Source organism: Vicia villosa, linkage group LG2 (assembly GCF_029867415.1).
Source record: "Vicia villosa cultivar HV-30 ecotype Madison, WI linkage group LG2, Vvil1.0, whole genome shotgun sequence".
Classification (NCBI taxonomy): domain Eukaryota; kingdom Viridiplantae; phylum Streptophyta; class Magnoliopsida; order Fabales; family Fabaceae; genus Vicia; species Vicia villosa.
The window spans coordinates 46,584,258-46,606,449 of record NC_081181.1 but is presented as its reverse complement, the minus strand read 5'-3'; the positions used below and the strand labels follow the sequence as shown (position 1 = coordinate 46,606,449).

The 22,192-nt window shown below is 36.8% G+C and overlaps 1 protein-coding gene and 1 long non-coding RNA gene across 2 annotated transcripts; one reads left to right on the top strand and one right to left on the bottom strand.

The window, feature by feature from the left end:
• The first annotated feature begins 10,592 nt into the window (after nt 1-10,592).
• Nucleotides 10,593-11,531, top strand: LOC131648997 (uncharacterized). The gene has a single exon (XM_058918742.1). It carries the CDS (start codon nt 10,593-10,595, stop codon nt 11,529-11,531), a length of 939 nt encoding a protein of 312 aa, XP_058774725.1.
• Nucleotides 11,532-14,269: 2,738 nt separating this feature from the next.
• Nucleotides 14,270-15,231, bottom strand: LOC131646135 (uncharacterized). The gene is made up of 2 exons (XR_009297307.1): nt 15,132-15,231; nt 14,270-14,529 (listed from the first exon to the last, which is right to left on the bottom strand). It is a non-coding gene; the product is annotated as an uncharacterized LOC131646135 (long non-coding RNA).
• Nucleotides 15,232-22,192: the final 6,961 nt, after the last annotated feature.

The window sequence follows — 22,192 nt, the reverse complement described above, 5'->3', positions numbered from 1 at the left end:
ACCTAAAAGGTCATTTACCCCACTACACATGCCATTGGCTCAAGCTTTGCAACACTTGCTCGATCGGAGTCTGATAACTCTACTGCCTCCATACTCAGCTCCTGCTAATCCCGTCCCTGGGTACAAGCATCATGCAAGATGTGCTTACCATTCAAATAGTCCTGGTCACGATACAGAAGACTGTGGGCCATTGAAACATAAAATTCAAGAATTGATTGAAGAAGGGATCATTGAATTTGGTCAACCAGAGGAGCCACACAAAGTCTAAAGGATGGCTATTTAGATCATTAATTTACTCGCATTCGCAATTTCTTTGATGTTTGTTTAAACATTCGTCTTATGTCAGACTCTATTTATTTTATTATAATCATTAATGCATTGCATACGTTTGTCTTGACTTATTTCTCCTTCTATTGCTATATTAAACTTGGTTTTACTTGGTTTTCTTTATGATATTTAACTCTCAATAAAGTTGTGAACCTTTTAAGGGAGGATGACGAAAATGATACCGCAACCTCATACAGTATGCTTTCGAACAGACTATGCCGACGATGTACAGGCATTGTTTCAATTCCTAAACAATGGAGATATAAGGATGTTAATCCCTCGTCAACCCCTTTGAGCCTAAGAAGTAGAAGTTTTCTTTCTCATACAGATTAAAACCCTTAATCATAACCTGGGGCAGGGTAGTTACTCAGTTAACTCAATTATACCAGGTGCTTTACACAAGTGATGGATTCCCGTAATTCTCAAGTCAGACAGTCAATATCCATAAAAGAAAAAAGAAGAAAAAAATGTTAAGTTAAAACCTATGAAGGAGACTTATCAAGAACTAAAACATCCCGCTAACTGTAATCTTAAAATAAACAGTTCAAGCAAAAGTTAGGGATAATAAAGTCAAAAAAGAGGTCACTACAAATCTTCGACAAAAGAAAAATAATTACAAAAAAAAAGGATGACTACCTTTTCAAATAAACTTTCGGTGCTTCAACCATCATCAAATGTCAATATTACGACTTCAAGACCTGCTAGAACTTAAATGCAAAGTTAACTGAGCATAAGATCGAAGAACATCACAAGATTGGGATGGGTACAAATAAACTTTGAGCCTTTATCCTTTGTTTCTTAAACCGTGAACCAAGCCACGTTACAACCCTTGAAAGTCCTAACTGAAGCATGGTTAGTTCGAAAGCATACTGTCACAAAAAAAGGTATCATGACTCCTTAAAGTTTACCAAAAATCCTGAGTTGATATCATGTTTTTACAAATATCACTTTCTTACATCTTTTGTTTTACTAAAACTGTTTTTAAATTCCAAGACAGACATATGCATTGCATTTTTATGAGTGTCATTATAAAACAATTTTGTCTACGTAATTTCAAATGTTTGACATCAGGAAGAATCTGCATGGGGCATAATTACTGACTAAAAGTTCTCCCGACAAATAAATTTGCAGAGACGTCTCGTATGCATGACTCGATCAGCTAAAAGCTTGTTTACACAAAGGGGCATGACATATTATTATCCCATCTACTGGGGGAAAGCTGGTCACGATTCATAGAATCTCTCAGAGGCACTGAAAAACCAGAGAAGTTAGTCCATCACTAGGGGGCATGTCACATCAGTCACCAATCTCAACCAATGCTATTTAGCTACTAGCATCAGATGATGTCAGTATCTGTCTCTTCTTTGAAGTTCTAATTCCAAATTCAAGTATCAAGCATACCAAGCTATCGATTCCAGGGGCAGGTATACTCTCGCAAGTGTTTTTCAATGGCAAGTACTCAAAGACAAGGGGCAATGAAAAATTGAAAATCTCTGATAACCTTCCCCACGGAGCAGTTTTCATAATATATCCCCACATAGCATTCCTTAAAAAGTTATCTTCAAGCAATCTCTTCCTAACAGAGACTTGGTTCCCCAACGGATTTTATACCTCCGACATTGCCGGTTTTCCGACACAGTCTTTTTCTCTAGCATGGTTTATTCAAACTCGCTATTTCCATTAAAGTTGCCGCTCAGAAATCTGGTCGGATAGTATACTCATCTCTCTTGTCCCCGGGATACATCAGGATCAGATCACTCAAGTCACTCTCATCCCCAAGCGAAGATCAAAAATCCCCAGCTGGATATTATCGAACGAAAGACAGGAATTCTCTTGTCATTATCTCCAACGGCATACAGGGATTTATTTTCTCAATCAGCAGTTGCTATACAAGAGTTATCAATATGCTTCGACTATATAGTCCATCCCTGCATCATTCATAAATACATGCATAACATACAATACTCTCGTTTATTTCGAGAATCTCAATACATACATCATGACGTTGCATAAAACTAATCTTTCCTTTTCAGGTCATTTCATTATCAAAAGAATATTATCATCCAATTGCGGTGCAAATACAATCGTATCAACGATTCAATCTCAACACTCAACCTGAAGACAAATACAATTCTGACACTTCATTCCGGGTCTTTCTTCAAAGATAATTCAAAAACAATCAAAGAACTTCTCATCCTTTCTAGGAACCTTTCTAGGTAATCTTTTCTAAGATGTTTCACCCTTTCCAGGAACCTTTCTAGGTAGTCTTCTCTAAGACGTTTATCATCCTTTCTAGGTAATCTTTTCTAAGATGATCCATATCCTTTCTAGGAGCCTTTCTAGGTAGTCTTGTTTAAGACGTATCATATCCTTTCTAGGAGCCCTTCTAGGTAGTCTTGGTTAAGAAGTATCATATCCTTTCTAGGAGCCTTTCTAGGTAGTCTTGTTTAAAACGTATCATATCCTTTCTAGGAGCCTTTCTAGGTAGTCTTGTTTAAGACGTATCATATCCTTTCTATGAGCCTTTCTAGGTAGTCTCGTTTAAGACATATCTCAACCTCTTTAGGTAATCTTCCTTAAAATAGTTATCCAATCTCTTCTAAGACATCTCTTTCCCTTTCAAGGAGCTTCTCAGTTAATCTTCTACAAGACAGTTCTTCCTGAGCATTGGTTAAAGCCTAATCTCTTTTGCATCATCCAGGGATCTAACCTATTCAAGAACCTCTTCAGGTAGTCTTATATAAGACATTACTTCATTTTGATGAATTTCTCCTTAAGACACAATCAATGCATATGCGTGGATGCACACCTATTCAAGAACCTCTTCAGGTAGTCTTCTATAAGACGTTACTTCATTACTTCATTTTGCCCACCACATTTTTATACTCAAGCTCATCCAAGTATCAACAACTCAAGATCTAAGTGGATGCACACTCTCCTAAACAGACAACCTACAACTAGGGTTTTTGCTTCTCAAAGTATAATCAGTTTCTGACACCTCAAATGGACTTCATAGCTTCTCATATGCCTCAAAGGATCCTCATGCCAAGTTTCAAAGCTCTGACTCACAAGCTTGATCAGCCAATGGCCCAAATGATCAACAATCGATTAGTTGACCTAAAAGGCAAACTATGGTCAAACCACAGTCAAAACTTCTGATTTTTGGTCAACATCCTCATTATGAAGTTCCATTCATCATTTGATCAAGGATTGATCACGATTCATCAAGAAAAGCTCCAAAATCATCAAAAACCTAAGTTTCTAAATTAGGGTTTTTAAGGAGAAAGTCAACCCAACTTTGACCAACCATAACTTTCACATGGAACATTAGAAATTTTCCATTTAAAGCTCATTTTGAAGGAAATTGAATTCTCTACAACTTTGTCTCTCACATGCCAAGGCCAAAAATGCTTCACTTGAAAGATATGGTCAAAGAGATTATAGGTCCTCCGAAAAAGTCAACAAAAACACCTTTTGGGTAAAAGCTCATAACTTGCAAATGGAAAAATCAATTGAGATGACACCAAGAGGGCTATGTAGAGGACATTTTGGGCGTTCCAAAAAGTCCTAGAACATCCCCATACAACCAAAAATGAGAGAGATATGCTTGGTACAAGTTGGTCAATTTCGAGAAAATACACCTATTCCAAAGTGAAGATTTTTGGTTTTTCTTGATTGATCAACTCCAATCAGACCAACTTCGCAAACAAGATGCTTCTCAGAAGATTGCTGATAAAGAAAGTTCTCAATCTTCTTCGTGGGATGGTGCCAGTGCTTTTAATGTCAAGGTAGAGACTTTGCAAATTCAACGCTCAAAGTATGAAGCAGAATACGCAACTTACGAGAGAAACATCAAGTCATGGGAACAATAGATAGAGGAGTTGAAGGAAAAGATACAAGTTACAAAGGATCGTCAGGGTGAGATCCGACAACTCGATAACCAGAAGTTAGATGAGGAAATTAAAACTGGCATTCGACATATCACAAAGGCCCAACAATTAGAGACTAAAATCGAAGAGTTGAAAAGACAACAAATTATAATTGAGCGTCGCCTGGCTCAACTGAAGGCTTCTCTTCCCACTGACTTCAATATTTGATCATCTTGCAACTTTTAAGCTTTAATTAACTTCGAAGTCGTTTTGTTTCTTTCTTATTTTACTTTTGATAATATTCATGGATGGTTGTTACTTTGGGATGTAATATGGCGAGATATTGCCATTTTGGCGCTTTTTTATTTAAAATGCACCATTTTGGCTATGCACTATCGTTGTTATTTCGTCATTATTCTGATTTCTTGTAGGAATGGTTTGTACTTCTTCAAGTACTTTCCATTTACTTTTAGGATCCTTCGATCCTCTGCTAATTCTTCTATCTCATAAGCATTATATGAAAATACTTTTAAAATTCGAAAAGGCCCTTCCCAATTTGGGGACCATTTACCTAAAGCTTGATTCTTTCGATCTATAGGTAAAATAACTTTCCAGACTAAATCATTGACAACAAAAACTGTACCTTTGACCTTTTTATTGTATGCTCTAGGCACCCTTTCCTTTTGTCTTCTTAACATTTCTAAGGCACGCAACCTCTCTTCGTCTAAATCTACCAATTCGTTCGTCATCATTTCCCAATAAATATTTGGAGTTTTCTTAAGCATTTCAAATAAGCCTCACCTTTCTCCTAAGCATTTCAACAAAAATCCATCAGGAGTTTTCTTGAATAGTTTGTTCCCCATTGAGAAATAAGATAGTGAGCTATATTTGGTATTTCGATCTGTGTCCGTCAAAGGGCCTTTGGGGTAATTAACAATTGGACTCCTCCAATCTATGTCTACTAGATTGTCAATTGTCAAAATTTCAAACTCCTCTTGGTTGGCAAAGCCTAACTGTGTAGTCTCCAAATCTATTAGAGATAATCAGGTAGCCATTGCTTTCCTTCTGACTTCGACCAACTCTTCCAACCTTTCTTTTGACACTTTATATCCTGATGCTATTTGTGCCAGTTCATTCGCCTCTTGATTCTTTATCCTGGGGACGTGCTTTATATCCACATATTCGAATTTTTTAAGCAACCTATTTTCCATAAAAAAGTACATAATCAAATTCTCCTTAATGCACTTATATTCCTTTGTTAATTGTTTGATTACTAATTCAGAATCTCATTTAATTTCGACTCAGGTTGCCCCCAATTCCAACAAATCTTCAAGTCCTGCAAGTATGGCTTCATATTCTGCTTCATTGTTTGAATATCGAGGGCCTTCGATCCTATACTTGAGTTTTGTTGGAATTCCTTCAGGAGAAATTATCAAAATTCTAACTCCACTACCATCTTTATGTGTGGAACCATCGAAGAACTGTCTCCATGGTTTTACTTCGACATAATGTTGATGGTTTTCGACCGCTGCATGGTCCATAATGAAATCTGATACTATTTGACCTTTCATTGCTTTTAAAGGAAAAAAGGTTAAATAGTAGTCACTAAGGGCTAAAGCCCATTTGCCAATTCGACTGTGCAATATTGGCTTTGACAACATGTGTTTAATAACGTCAAAATGTGAAGAAACATAAACATCAACAGGTTTTATATAATATTTATGTTTTATACAAGAGAAATACAAACATAGCCAAAGCTTTTCTATAGCAGTGTATTTAGTCTCTGCATCGTTCAATACTCTACTTAGATGATAAATGGCTCTTTCGACGCCATCTTCATCCTCTTGTGCTAACATGCTACCTATGGTATTGTCAGAGGCTGATATGTACAGTCTCATAGGTTTCTTCCCATTTGGAGGTGACAAAATGGGTGGATGCATCAAATACTGCTTTATCTTGTCGAAAGCTACTTGATGTTCTCCGTTCCACTCAAACTTCCCTTGTTTCACTCAAAGAGGGGGAGAAAAGGCTTGAGTTTGACCATTCAAATTGGAGGTGAATCTTCTCAGGAATTTGATCTTTGCTAATAATGACTGCAGCTCCTTTTTTGCTGATGGTGCTTTCGTTCCCATGATAGCCTTTGTTTTGTTTTGAGTAATTTCTATCCCCTTCTTATGAACCATAAAGCCCAAAAAATATCCAACCTGCACAAAAAAGGCACATTTAAGAGGATTCATCTTCAAGCCATGCTTTCGCATTCTTATGAATGATTGGCGAAGATGATTCATATGACTTTCGTCTGATACTTATTTTATCACAATATCATCTATGTACACTTGCATAAAAGTTTCTATAATATCATGAAATATAGAATTCATTTCTCTTTGGTAAGTTGCCCCAGCATTCTTTAGGCCAAAAGGCATCACAACCCATTCATAGGTGCCTATTGCCCCAAGGCATCGAAAAGCTGTTTTAGGCACATCTTCCTCAGCAATGAAAATCTGGTTATAACCAGAGTATCCATCAAACATACTAAGATATTCAAATCCTACAGCTGAATCAACTAGCATTTCTACCACAGGCATTGGATAGTCATCTTTAAGGGTTGCTGCATTTAAGTCTGAAAATCTATGCAACCCTTAAAGAACCATTTTTCTTAATAACAGGAACTATATTTGCAATCCATTCGTGTAGCGGTGAAATTGGTGAGACTAGAGTCATGGGAAGACTTAGCTCATTTTAAACAGAGTCGCCACCGCGCTTTATTATTTCCAAAAAGGAATGGATGAAAGAGCAAATAAAACCCACAGAAGTTTTTAAAATCAAAACTAATAAACTTATCAGAGTTCTGGCTATGGAGGGTTTGTTATACAAGGGGAAGGTTTTAAGCACCCCTCATATCATGGTACTCCATGGGAACCTCTTTGTTTTTGTTTTATTATCTTTTGTTTGCAAATAACATTTTTTTTTTGTGAAAATCCTATATGAAAAACTTGTTTGAAATAGAGGGTGGGGATGGGAAGAGAATTTTTTGAAAGTGAGCTCGATAAGATATCGCATCTTAGGCCCACATACCCCTTAAGTGCAATAGGGAAGTCAGAGCTTCTGTAGTTCCTCTTTTTTTTTTTAAAAAAAAGGGGGGGAAAGGGGGCCAAAGTGGCCAAAATCTTTTTGGGTGTGAGCTTTAAAATACTCACAAGTTTTTAAAAGAGGGTTAAGCTTTAAAATACTTAACAAGTTTAAAAGAAGATTATGCTTTAAAATACCTAATAAGTTTAAAAGGTTAAGCTTTAAAATACTTAACAATTTGGAAAAGGAATTCGGCTTTAAAATACCTAATAAGTTTTAAAAGGGTTAAGCTTTAAAATACTTAACAAACTCTAAAACAAATCAATGAAGGACCAAGCTTTAAAATACAAGGTCAATGGGTTAAGAGAAGTTTCACCGGGAATAACTCATCTCTTAACACCAAGGATTAAAAACAAGATCAATGGATCAAGAATAGTTTCACCAGGAATAATTCTATTCTTAATACCAAGGTTTTAAAACAAATGGGTTTGGTTAAGCTTTAACAATACTAAACCATAAACAAGTGAAAAGCTTTAAAATACTTAGCACAAATATAAAAGAGATTGGAAAAGAATTTAAGTACCTTGACAATTAAGAGATGATATTTAAATAACAATTAAGTACAAATCATGGATTAAAATCAACAAGTATGTACAAGCACAAATAAACATGGACAAACAAAGATCACCATGTTGCAAATTTTTTGGTTAGGGTTTTAAACCTAAGGTTTTTAAATTAGGGTCTTGATTTAGGGTTTCTAAAGAAATACCTAGACCTAATTGATTTTAATTGTTAAATACCTACTTCTTTAAGAGAATTGGTCTAAGGATACATGAGAAAGTCAATGACATTCTAACCTATCCCTAAACAAGTATTTACAAAAATATACTAAGTCACTTTAGAAAAATATTCAAAAGGAAACATATTTTTGTAGATATTTCATATATTAAAAGACTTGTTTTTGATTAATTTTAAAATGATGATAAAATAAATATATTTGCGATTTTTTAATATGGTATGAAAATACACTAATTAAATGAAACACACAAAAAAGAAAGGATTAAAAAGACTAATTTTTCTATTTTTAATGATTTTTCAAAATTTAATAAAAAGAGTGAAATAAACTACTGATAAAAATATAGGAATGTGGGAGTCAAGGCTTGAACCCACGCCCTATCACTCTATACACAAAACATGGACCAACTAGGCTACACGCGTGTAGTGATAGAAGGATGCATTCAGTTCAAAATATGTGAAACTTGGTTGAAATGGAAAAAATGCCAAATAAATCAAAAGTCTGAGGCGAGGGGGATTCGAACCCCAGCCCAGACTTAGAGCATGTGAGTCTTAAGGGCGCATGTGTTACCAAGTGAACTGAAACGATGTAGTCCTTTATGAAACAACTACCAATCAATATATTTTAAAACATGGTTTTAATTTGAAGAATGGCGCCAAAGGCACCATCTTCTTCCTCGTGACAACTTCAACAACACCACCATGGATGAATTTCTAACTTCTTTGAATCTTGATCAAATTCAACAAAACAAAAGTGCATTTTAATCCATTTTTAAACACGAATCCAACTACATAATTATCAACAATTAATTCACACTCAAACATTCAGATTTCTGGAAAATGTTCAAGAACCAAAAAAATGATTTTTTTAAATTAAACTCTTAAATCAAACAATCAATGTTCAGAACCTTAGGGCTATCAATCATTATGAAAAATAGAACATTTTGGTAACAAGAAGCACATGAACTGATTCAACTACCAAGGAATGGATTCATGTGCTTCTTGTTACCAAAATGTTCTATTTTACATACTGATTGAGTGTCCTAAGGTTCTGAACATTGATTGTTTGATTTAAGAGTTTAATTTAAAAAATCATTTTTAGGGTTCTTGAACATTTTCCATACGTATTAGGTATTTTAAAGCCTAATTCCTTTCCCAAAATTGTTAAGTATTTTAAAGCTTAACCTTTTAAACTTATTAGGTATTTTAAAGCCTAATCTTCTTTTAATCTTGTTAAGTATTTTAAAGCTTAACCCTTTTTTAAAGAAAAATTTGTGAGTATTTTAAAGCTCACACCCAAAAAGATTTTGGCCACTTTGGCCCCTTTTTTCCACTTTTAAAAGAGGAACTACAGAAGCTCTGACTTCCCTATTGCACTTAAGGGGTATGTAGGCCTAAGACGCGATATCTTATTGAGCTCACTTTCAAAACATTCTTTTCCCATCCCCACCCTCTATTTCAAACAAGTTTTTCACATAGGATTTTCACAAAAAATGTTATTTATAAACAAAAGACAATAACATAAAAAACAAAGAGGTTCCCATGGAGTACCATGGATATGAGGGGTGCTTAAAACCTTCCCCTTGTATAACAAACCCTCCATAGCCAGAACACTGATAAGTTTATTAGCTTTGATTTTAAAAACTTCTGTGGATTTTATTCGCCCTTTCACCCATTCTTTTTTTGGAAATAATAAAGCGCGGTGGCGACTCTGTTTAAAATGAGCTAATTCTTCCCATGACTCTAGTCTCACCAAATTCACCACTACATAAAAGTGGCGACTCTGTTGGGGAAACTGATCAAACTATTGGTGTATCTTTGGTAGGGTTGACCTAATCTTTGTTTTTATTACCTTTTGTTATTTTCTTTTTTTTTATACTTAACCTTTTATTTGTGTCTTTTATTTTCATATGTGTATACATGTTATTTTATTGGGTTGTATTGGGAAAGGGAGTCATGCGACAAGTCATAACCCGGATTTAGAGTGTACACTTATTATAGGAGACTGGTATAGTCATTTTGATCTCGAGGGAGTAGTCTCGAAGAAGTCAATTTGAGATCCATCGCTCAGTGGAGGCCTCATTGGAAGTAACTTTGTTGACCATGTAGGTGAGAATACATCGTTGCATTCAACTAGGCTGTAGAAGTAGGGTACCTAGAAACCGTTAACCAATCTTGGCCATTAAGATGTAGTATGGAAACTATGTCTGATTCATTTTCAGAATAGTTGTTACATGAGGCTACACTCAGATGAGGTTCTCTTGGATTTTGTTCAAATGAGTATGTTGATACAGAGTTTACAATCTCCAAGTTGGGCTGCTTCAGTCTGGGAAACAATAGAACCTTAATCTACAGGTATAAAATAACCATAGTACACACCTTTGGGATGGATAGACCTTTGGCGCCATGCTCGTGACTTTGAACCCTCAAGCCCGTGTATTTTCTATGTCTGCATTCATTCATCCATGCATTAAAAAACATAATATCTTTCAAGGAATTAAAAGAAACCTTTGTTTTGTAAACATTATAAGAATGGAACCTGAAAGAAGAAAAACCAAGAAATATACTTTCAAGAGTTTAGATGTGGAAGAATTAAGAAAGCCAGGATCCTTGATTGTTGATCAAGACAAGTTTTGTAGCAAGTATGGAAGATTGTTGTATCTCCTCAGAACCAAGATGGAAGAAGGAATCCTCTCCACTCTGATTCAATTCTATGACTCATTGTATCATTGCTTCACCTTCCCTGATTATCAACTATTGCCTACCTTGGAAGGGTATTCAAGTATTATTGGGTTGCCCATTACTGGAAGAGTTCCTTTCACCGGTTTAGAAAAAGATCCCAAGCCTTGTGAGATTGCAAAATCCACTCATTTGAGAAAGGGAGAAATTGATAAGAGCATGGTTACTAAAGGAGGATTACCTGGATTACCTGCTGAGTTCTTAATTGAGAAAGCTCTCACCTTGTCACAAGAAAGAAAGGAAGAAGACTTTGAAGCTATTTTTGCCTTGTTGGTGTATGGATTGTTCTTGTTCCCTATCATTAACAACTTTGTTGATATGAATGCCATCAAGATCTTTATGAAGAATCATGTTCCTACCATACTTGGGGACACTTACTATTCTATTCATCTCAAAAATTCCTATGGAAAGGGAATGGTTACTTGTTGTACTCCTTTGCTATACAAGTGGTACATATCTCATCTGCCTGACACCTCTGAATTCTGGAGCCAAAAAGAAGGATTGAAATGGTCACACAAGATCATTACTCTTACCAACACTGAGATTGTTTGGACAAACAATCACTTTTGTAGAATGAAGACTTTAGACTGCTATGGTGATTCCCCTAATGTGCCCCTCATTGGTACAAAAGGAGCAATCAGTTATAGCCCCGTGTTAGCTCGTCGTCAATTTAGGTTTTCTATGGACAAAAGACCAAGGAGCAATTTATTAGAGGGATTCTTTATGGAATAAAGAGTTGAGAACAAAGAGTTTAGAGAAAGAATTGCTAATGCTTGGCATCCAAGCCATAGAAGAGAAATCAAAGATTGGAAGACCAAAGGGGATCTCTCTCCTGAGCCCTTTGATAGTTGGGTCACTACCAGAGCTGCTGAAATGAGAATGCCTATTCTCCCTAGAACATCTGCTCCCCCAATTAAGGAGTATGTTCCATCCATTGTAGTTCCTTCAACAATTGAAAGTCTCCAAGAAGCTCTAAGAAAAATGAAGAAATCAAGAGACCATTGTGTCATACCCCAAAATTTGCCCTCCTCTTTTCATCTTCAATAACTCAAGGTTCAAGGGTTTATTCAGACGACATTCTCCTAATCGAGGACCTCCTAAACTAGGGTTTGCAATTTATCAAAAGATTTTGAATCTCGAAGGCCTCAAATGGATCTTAAGGTGTCTCATATGTCTAAAGGTATCTCTATGTCAATTATCAAGCTTCTATTCCAAGGATTGTGCACCCAATGGCTCAGATGATCAATAATCGACTATGCTGACCTAAAAGTCAACCATAGTCAAAATACAGTCAAAACTTCGAGATTTTTGGTCAACATCAAGTATGTGAGGTTATATCCATCATTTGATCAAAGGCTGATCATGATCCATCAATAAAAACTCAGAAATGAACAAATGCAAAGGTTCAAATTAGGGTTTTCTATAGGAGAAAGTCAACTCCACTTTGACCGGTCATAACTCTCGCATGGTTTGTCAGAAATTCTCCAACCAAAGCCTATTCTCAAGGAAATTTCATCCTCTACATCTTTGATGTTAGGCCCAAAATCAAGAAATGCACCATTTGGGAGATATGGACAAAAACATTACAGGTCCTTTCGAAAGTCAATAAAAACACCTTTTGAGTCAATGCTCATAACTTGAACATGGAAGCTTCAATCGAGATGAAACAAAAAGGGTCATTTAAGGGACACTTTGGGCTTTCTAAAATGATAAAGAACACCTCCATAGGGTTAAAATTGAGAGAAATACGCATGGTTAAAATTGAGCAATTTTCAAGGGATGCATAAAACTCTAATTGAACAAAACTTGGATTTTTGGTTAATGGGCCTAGAATTTTGATTCCAAACATATCCATTGGCCTGTTAAATCATCTCTAAGTAATTATTCTATTTTTATAATATTTATTTTTATTTATTTGAATTATAATTCATTTGAATATTAATAAATCATATAAACTTAGAATAATTTGTTTTAAATCAAAATTGGTTTTTCTAATCAAATATAATTAACCAATATTTCAAATATATGGTTTAAAATTATGGCAAGAGAAATTTGATCAAAATTAAAACTAAAACAGAAAGTTTTTTATGATAATTTCTAAAGGAAATTGTATTTTTCTCATAAGGCAAAAACCAAGCCCAATACAAACCCTAATGCAGCCATATATATGCTAAAAAGATTCAGAAGCAAGGGAGGACGAAAGGGAGGTGGAGGAGCAAGGGTTCATGCTTTCAAAAGTTTCTCAAAACTAGGGCATAATATTTCATCGTTCATGGCCGTTCCCATGGCATTCTAAGCCTTGAATCGACTTCTTCCACTATTCAGAAGATCATCCCAAGCAATTGTGAAGGTCAGAACATCGCATATCATTCTCACTAAGGTTGCACCGGTTTGTATCTTTCTTGGAATTCATATTTTTCGTGCAGACCGTTTCAATCGTTTTTGTGTGCATATACTTGTTTATGCTTGTGTTTAGAGTAACATAGATGGTCTCCTTTTAAGCTTTGATGCAGGGATAACGTTGTGCCATGGCTAGGGCATAACCATGTGCAAGCTTCGAGTTCCAAGAGGTAAGCCGTTTCAGAGGAAACAAACCCCACCAATGGATTCAGAGGAGGTTATTCAGTGGATATGGGCATGACTTAGATTTTTATAACGCGTTTTGTTTGAATTATAATCATTGCAAGGATTCGAAGGATTATTGGCAGGTAAATCCGTAGCAGTTTTGTTGCACCCCAAAATTTGCCCATCTAATCTTACTTCTAACTGGCTTAAGCATTGCATTCATCTGCATACATTCATCAGGTCATTCAGCATTCAGGCTTTACCAATCAATAAATCAGGTAGAGGATCAAAGATCTTGTTGGCTGGGAAATCATTATTGCTTAAGATTTTTTATCAATATTCAAAGGTTATTCAAGGAGTCTACCTTACTCAAGTTGATTTAAGATTGAATTAAGGGTTTCTTTGAAGAAGCGAAGTAATTATAAAATCGTTCAAATTCGAAGTTCAAAGTGAATTGAGGTAATTCAAATTTGAGAATATGAAGAAATATTCAAATACCATCATTATTCTAAGTGCATCTTGGAGTCAAGGCTATTTGCAAATATGGTGTGTATTATATTTATCATTCAACCATAAATTCTATAAGAAAAGCCTAAAAGGTCCGAATCATTACAAAAAATACCAATTGTTCATACATTTCAATCCATACATTACATTGTAAACTCATTACAAAATACAATCCATCCATAATCCATTCAACAATCATTCATGTATCCATACATAGATCGAGTGTATCTTCTCCTTACAAAATTCATTACAAAAAAATCTAATTCCTAAACCTAGGGTGACTTGCTCCTATCCTTAGACTTGAGTCACTTTCCTCATCCAAACATCTTCATTAAGAGTTTTACTCATCACTCAAGCTTGCTTCCAATTATTCAAAGTCAGCATCATTCACATTCATCCAAGTTCCAAATTACAAATTCAATTACAAAGATCCAAGAATCCATTACATATCCAATAGTCACATTACAAAAGAGTTTACAAAAAAAAACTTATAGGTTCTACTCAAAGTCAGTATATATCCAAGTCTCTTCATGCTTCCACTTCACCTCCATTGTGTTACCACTTAGCCTCATGATCAAGCAAATTCATGTCTTGAAGGCTATTAAACCAACTACACCAGTCCAGCCCCATACTATGTACCAGCAGCCATGCGTATATGCTGTAAAAAAAAAGGAATAAAAGCAGATAAGCTTCAGATAGTGCCAACAACAATACATACATACTTCATGTAGAAAAGAAGCTAACCCATAACAGTTTTATAATCTATTGCAGACCTACATCCATATACAATTCAAAATAGCCTTCAACATCCAATTCAAACACTTAGTTCATACAGTTTTGACACAACAAAGGAAAACAACAATACTATCAAGCCATCAGCATTTCAATCAACCACTCCAACCAAAAGAAAACTAATTCACTTCAGTTACTCTCAAAACCCCATATATACAAAACCAGTCCCTGCACCATAACTCAGTTCATTTTAATCCATAACAGTTTTACAAACTAACCTATTCTAACCAATTACTAATAGAAACTTCCAGAGAATAACAGAATCACAACAACTTATAACTGCCATGTAACAAATTTCCAACAACCAATCCTAACAACCTAACATAACTAACAGATTCAGTTACAAACTCTCAAACAGCATCAATAACAGAATCTCCTATCAATCCTAACTTCCTAACTACCTTATAACAAACCTCTTAACTGAAATTTAACAGAATGAAATCAACAGAAAATTCAGAGAGAGCTAACCTTAGACACCTCTATATAACACCATCTTCATCATTCTTCAAGCTCTTCACTCACTTTTCCACAGATCATCACAATCATTCTCAAACCTCTTCACCACTCTGTTTTCACTTCTCCACCATTTTCACACTTCATCTTCACTTTCACGATTCATCACCATTTCCACCCCATTCTCTTCATTCATCTTCATCACTTGTTCACACTCTTCAGATGGATCCTTCAATCTCCAACAATTGATTTTCATCTTCGTCAGTTAACTCATCAACACTATCAGCAACCACACAATTCATCATCTTCACTTCTCTCTTCTGAACCCTCAATCACCATAGCAAAACCTTCAAACAACTTCATCAACTCTCTTAAATCATCGGCAATCTTCAACAACTTCACGAATCTTCCATAGCTTCGACCTTCATAACCTCATCATCTTCAGTTCACCTCAGCATCCTCTTCAATGTTCCCTGCAACAACATCAATACAACAATCCTGAGAAAGAGAAAGAAGAAGAAGGAATCGAAAAGAAGAAGGAGAAGAGAAACAAGAACGATATCTGAGATTGAATGTCCTCGCGTTTATTTCGCCAAATCGACGCCGTTGAAGACGCGTCGGACGAACTCCGACAGGTACGTTGCTATCTCTGCACTTCTTGATCTCTTTTGTGTTATTTTTCGTCTTTCGCGTTGTGATCGTTTGTCTGCGAGTTCGAATCAATGTGCTTATAGCTTGATCCTCTGATTGTATGTGACTTGCTTGTTTCTCTCGAGGGACGAAATTGAATAGGAGAAGGAACGGAGTGAGAACGGGGACTGAGATAAGAGTTATGCGGTGAGGGATGATTCTCGCCGGAGCGGTTGAGAAGTCGCCGTCGCGAGTTTTTGAAGAAGGAGAGTGTCTGAGAGTCGATTCGTCACAACATTTCTCAACCCTAATTTCCCTCTTTTCTATATTTCCTTTTAATTTCAATTAACTGATTTATTTTATTTAATCCATTTTTTTATTAACAAAATTCTGAATAATAAATGGATCAAAACGAAAACTACTCTTGGGCCATTCTGTGTTATTCACCCCCCTTAAGCCCATGTTCTTTTTTTTTACAAACAAAATTCTGCAAACAAGCAACAAAAACACAGCCTGGGCCTATAACGATTTGCTTCTCACATCCCACTGAGCCCGTGTACCCCTCTTTTCTTTGCATACAAAAAATCTGCTTGGGGCCAGTTCTCTAGGCCCAGCGCCTTGTTCCTGCTAACTACACCACCATTTCAATGTACACCCCCTGTTCATTCTTTTTCCCTTAATTAGAATTTAGAGTTTTTAATATTAGTTTTGTTCCCTTGTTGGCAATAAAAATGCTAATTTTCTTCCTTTTATTTTTAGACTTTAATATAACTTTGATACATAATTTTTGACATATAAAAATACACATAAAAAAAATATTAGTTTTAGGCTAATTGTTTTAGTCTTTTTACTTGATTTGTAATCCAATTTCTCCCATAAAAATCAATATAAAAATAATAGTTCTTTTAATTCACTTTTGTGCTATATTTTGACTTGTTCTATTTCATGCTCTTGTACTATTTTCATGTATCCTACTTGTTGACTTCTAATTGTGATCTTTATTTTCATGTTTCCTTTATTCCTAACCTTAGGTAGAAACCATGATAACATTAGGTAGAAATTCCCTTCATACTTAGGCTAGTTTCTTTTCCTTTTCAACTTTAAAACACCTAACAATATCCAAATTAAATTCCCATAAAAAATACAAAGAAAACACTTAATAAAACATTAATAAAAAAGTGAAAATCATTAAAAAGGGAATGGAAGCTTGAATCTCCCTTGCTTTAGGGAATCATTCGAGTGCTTGGATCTCCCTTGCTTTAGGGAACCATTCGAGCGTAAGTTCCCAATTTCTAAAAAACACAAACCAAAGAGCAACTCGAGTCTCCCTTGCTTTAGGGTGCCACTTGAACGCTCAAACTCTTTTCTTTATCTCGCCTCCGAGGCATTCTTTAATCGGACACGTTATTTCCGCTCCATTCCCAGCCTAAGACTCCAGAGGCCGAGCAGCGGAGTGCGAATGTAACTTCGTCCACTAAAAAACATAAAAACAAACAAAAACTAAAGAGCCGAACTACGGCGCTCTGATTCCTGAAAAAGGATACGTAGGCATTGGGTCGCGGGGCCTAAGCGAGCACAATTATTTATAAACCTTATTTTCCCCGTGTTTCTTTTCTTTCATTTGCATGCATTCCCTTAGTACTAAGCTTTAGATTTATAAGTAACACACCCTTTAGATAGCAACAAACATAGGTGGATACCATCGAGTACGATGGGCGTGAGGGGTGCTAGCACCTTCCCCTTGCGTAACCGACTCCCGTACCCTATCTCTGGTCGAAAGACCTCGTTCTTATTCATCCTAGGTTTTCTGATATTCCTTTCCCTCTTTGGGATAAATATATTGGTGGCGACTCTGTTGTATCATTTTGCGAGCGTGCGACAAGTTTTCACACATAAATCCGCAGGTAATGCTGTTGAAGAAGATGAATAGTGCACCAGGAGGGTGGATTACGCGTGGGACATCTTGTGTGGTTGGTCTGTATTCTTTGACTCTTTCTATCCACATGGCGCGTACTTGTTCGCGAGTCAAAGAAGGACTCTTCTCTTTCCCTTCGCGATTGGACGAAATTGGATATGGAGGGCCCACGTTGAATGCTTCGTTGACTGTGAGCATTACCAGGTTTATTTTATATATTATTGTTTCTATGTATACTACGTACGAATAACATATATTGGTTGGCGTGGTCAAAGAAGGGATATGCAACATACAAGGCTGGGGTTCGAACCCTGGCCACCACAACTTATTTTTATTGACTAACAATCCACAGATCCCATACGCGCACCCCACGAAAAGGGCACCATACACCCTCAACTAACCACCATCAGATCTCCCATGATCCAAATCTAACGCCCCAAAAGTGTGGGTCCACCATGCACCTTCAAAGGCCAGCAACATAGGATTATGTCCAGGTTTTTCTATATATTTCTTTTTATTTATCTAAGTTATTTAGGTTAAATAATAATTATTTTTATTTAATTTAATTTATTTAGGGTTAGATATATAATTAGTATATAATTATTTAGGATTTCTCCCGATTTATTCAATTATCTCGACTATTGGATTTAATTGTTTTAGTTAATTTAATTAACATTATAACTCACAAAAACCCTATAAAGGTGTAAGTATTAGGGTTTGCCCTATCCCATTGCCATTTGGCAAAAGTATTAATTTGATTAATTCTTACTAATTCTCTCCTCGACCCGACTAAAGCTATTAGTCGCATTAGACGAGAGATAAAAAAAAATATAATTTAAAATACATTTAATTTGCTGCCCGCGATGATCAATCTATCGATCTGAGTAACCAGCAATGTCCCTTAATCCGTTAGCTATACTGATCAAATCTATTGATCATCGCATCTAACGGTGACATATTAAATCAGGGTTGTACGCCCAAATCTTAAAACACACTAAACCACGACACTACGGATTTTCATCCTTTTCAATTAGGCAATTCAAAAAGCCTTTCAAATCACAACTTCTAAAACTACGATAGGCCATTCAAAAAGCCTTAAAACCATAATCAAATGCTAATACTAAGGTGTACAACCCTGTGCCCGAACTACGTTGACTCTGATTCTCCCTAAGGAGATACGTAGGCACTTGGATAACCAAGCCGAGTCCCCCTCCCTAAAATCTCAATTTCTCCCCTATTCACTTCTTTAGCTATTAACCTTAATTTTTAGCCATAAACTGTTACCTTAGATTCAAAGCCATAGGAAAGGGTTGAGGGTGCCTAACACCTTCCCTCAACCTGATTAGAATAACTTACCCCGATCTCTAAACTGCGTAGGGTTTCCTATTCGCCCTTCAGAATAGGTGGCGACTCTAAAAACATTAATTTTTAGGGCAGGTTGCTACAGCTGGCGACTCTGCTGGGGACAACTAAAATGGTGAATTATTATGCTCCTAAGGCTTGATAGGGTTTAGGTTTTTACAAACGGTTTAGGTTTTTGGCGAAATATTTAGGGTTTGGCTAATTTGCCATTTTTAGGGTTTCGATTAGGGTTTATGGTTTATGGTAAATATCTAAATTTTATTTATTTATTTATTTACTTGCAACTAATTTACCGCAATTCATTTATTTACTACAATTCAATTAAATATTTATTTATTTGAATATGTGTTATTTCATTGCTGTTCTTGGGATATATAAATTGCTGTCAAACCTAAGCGTGGGGATTATATTTAAGACCAGAGGGGAATTACATCGCCTACGAGTCTTATTATAATTCCACTCAGAGTGGGTCGAATATCCGGAAAGGTCTGATACGAGGCTTGACCTTGTTGAGGGCTGGACTTGGTATCTGGCTGACCTCTCTGGGAACCTACCCCAAAAACTCGAACCTCATGGATAAAATGAGTCGTTCTAAAATCCAAAGAGACAAAAAGTCTCGGCGGCTACGAACGACCCCATGAGACCTTCTAGAACATACCAATGGGAAGGGTAGGCACCCTAAGCCGTTACGTCGAAACTATGAACCTAGGGCTTATGTGCTTATGTGCTTATTATGTGTTTGCAATTTATATACTGCGAATGTCTTGCAATTTTATTTTTGCAGGTGTTCCTACGGGTTCCCTGGCCTACAGGGACCCCATTTCTAAGACCATGTCCTTCCCACGAAGGACACCTCCATTTGTGCACGTTGATTGGCCTCTCGATGGCCATGAGACCTAGTGACTGTCATGAACGGTCACTCCGCGCCTGTATCTACGCACTCCCTAACCTGTAGGGAGTTTCCTTTTATATCTTTGTACTCTTACAACTACGTGTCCTCCCCGCGAAGGACATCTTCGTTTACGCACATCGATTGACCTCTTGATGGCCATGCGATCCAGTGACTACTTTGAACAGTCACCATGTGCTTACATCCACGCATTCCCTAGCCTATAGGGATTCTATTTCTAAAATCAAATCCTTCGTACGAAGGACATCTTCGTTAGCATACGTCAATTGGCCTCTTGATGGCCATGCGATCTAGTGACTGTCTTGAACGGTCACTCCGTGCTTGCCTCTACGAATTCCCTAGCCTGTAGGGATTTTCTTTTATGTCCATGTGTTTTTACAACGACGTGGCCTTCCCCTGAAGGACACCCTCATTAACGCACGTCGATTGGCCTCTCGATGGCCATGAGAGCTGGTAACTGTCTTGAACGATCAACCCGTGCTTATTCCCGCCCACCCTTTAACTTGTAGGGTTTGGATTTCCATCTGTACGTCTTTCATCCCTAGCCTGTAGGGATTTCTTTTCATCCGATATCGTCCTTAGATAGGTTGTGTTCCACATAGAGAACCTTCCCACGAGGGATAACTTCATTGGTACACGTTGAACGGCCTCTCGATGGCCATGAGACTTGGTGACTGTCCTGAACGGTCACCAGCCGCTACCTTCTACATACCCCCTAATCTAAGGGATTTCCATTGGCGTGTCATAACATCTATCTTGCAAGGATCTCGATAGGGTCTAATGTCGCCTCTAAGGCTATCCCTAGGATTATACGTCACATGTCTGCATTGCATACAGGGAGTTATAATACAAGGAGTCTCTCGCATACGCATGCATTTGCATTTTCATGCATTCATACATTTGCATTTCTATCTTCACCCGCATCCACACCTACCGCACTAGCCGATTTCCCGAGACTCACAAAGAAAAAGGATCGTAGACTATGGAGAAAGGAGGATAAATCATCGAGAACAAATTGGTCTCACAAGGAGAAAAAGGATGTCTTTCGTCATGCCAGTTATATGTCCAGGCCTTTTCGAAACAGGATTGTAAATACAACAAAGGTTATCATAGAGCAAGGATTAGTTCAACAAAAGAGTTCCGTCATAGATACACTCAAGGGGTATCTAGTCATAAAGGGGTTCATCTTAGACCATATCAAATTTACAAGGATGCTCTACGATAATTTGGGGGCAAGGGTCAGTCCAACTGGGGCAATACCCTGAACAAAGATGCCTATTTACAATGGAGGAAAGGCGACATATGTTAACTCCCCACCAAGGGACAAAAGGGTCATAGGTGATACTATCCTTAGGAAAAGCAAAAGAGGTTCAGTCAAAGGAAACTCATGAAGTTCCAATACGACGAAAACCCACCGCTAATCGTTTATGCCCGACAGGTTTGACGCGCCCAAGGAGAAATTCGAGATTATCCGTTACTTCTACAAGTCTAGGAACTAAGGAGTAAAACAAGGTCGACGGATTTACAAAGGAGATTGTCCCTAGGATCAATAGGTGTCTATCGTGTCAAAATTTCAATCCCTACGATCGTTAAGTGTTACTCAGGATAAAAGTTGTACCTTCGGATTAGCAATTCTAATGGGATGACCATGCAGGTTTTGGAGTCAATTCATTCGCTCACTACTACGACTTTCCAGTCGCACACTTCTATTTTTAGGATTATTAACAAACTTAAGGGAGAATGATGAATACAAATAACTAAGTCCAGCTAAACATATGCTTTCAAGGTAAGACCGAGCCGAGGATGTACAGGCATTGTTTCAATTCCCAAACAGTGGAAATATAAGGATGTTAACCCCTCGTCACCCCCTCGAGCTAGGAGTTGGAGTTTGTTTATACTTTTTCAAATAAACCTTGATTTCAACCAGGGGCAGGGTAGATTTCGGTTAATTCAATGGTGTATTTTGGTTGTCAAGAGAATCAGTCAATCCAAGCAAGGTTAAAGAAAAGGTTCAAGCATAAGGACCAAGAAAAGCAAAGGTTCAAGCACATCTTCTTCCTCGTATTCATCCAAGAATGAGGAAGTAATGGAGATAACATTCACAACAATCTTCTTCCTCATTACATCATTCAAGATCGAGGAAGTATCAAAGGCGAAGCTTACAAATCAAAGTCGACATGGCAGTCACAAATTTCATATCCAAGGATCAAATCTCAAAGGAGTATTCACAAAAAGGAGAAAAAGCGCCCGCTAAGTCAA

What these genes read in the sequence shown, in the direction of transcription:
- LOC131648997 (XM_058918742.1), top strand. Translation starts at nt 10,593, where the DNA reads ATGGAACCTGAAAGAAGAAAAACCAAGAAATATACTTTCAAGAGTTTA.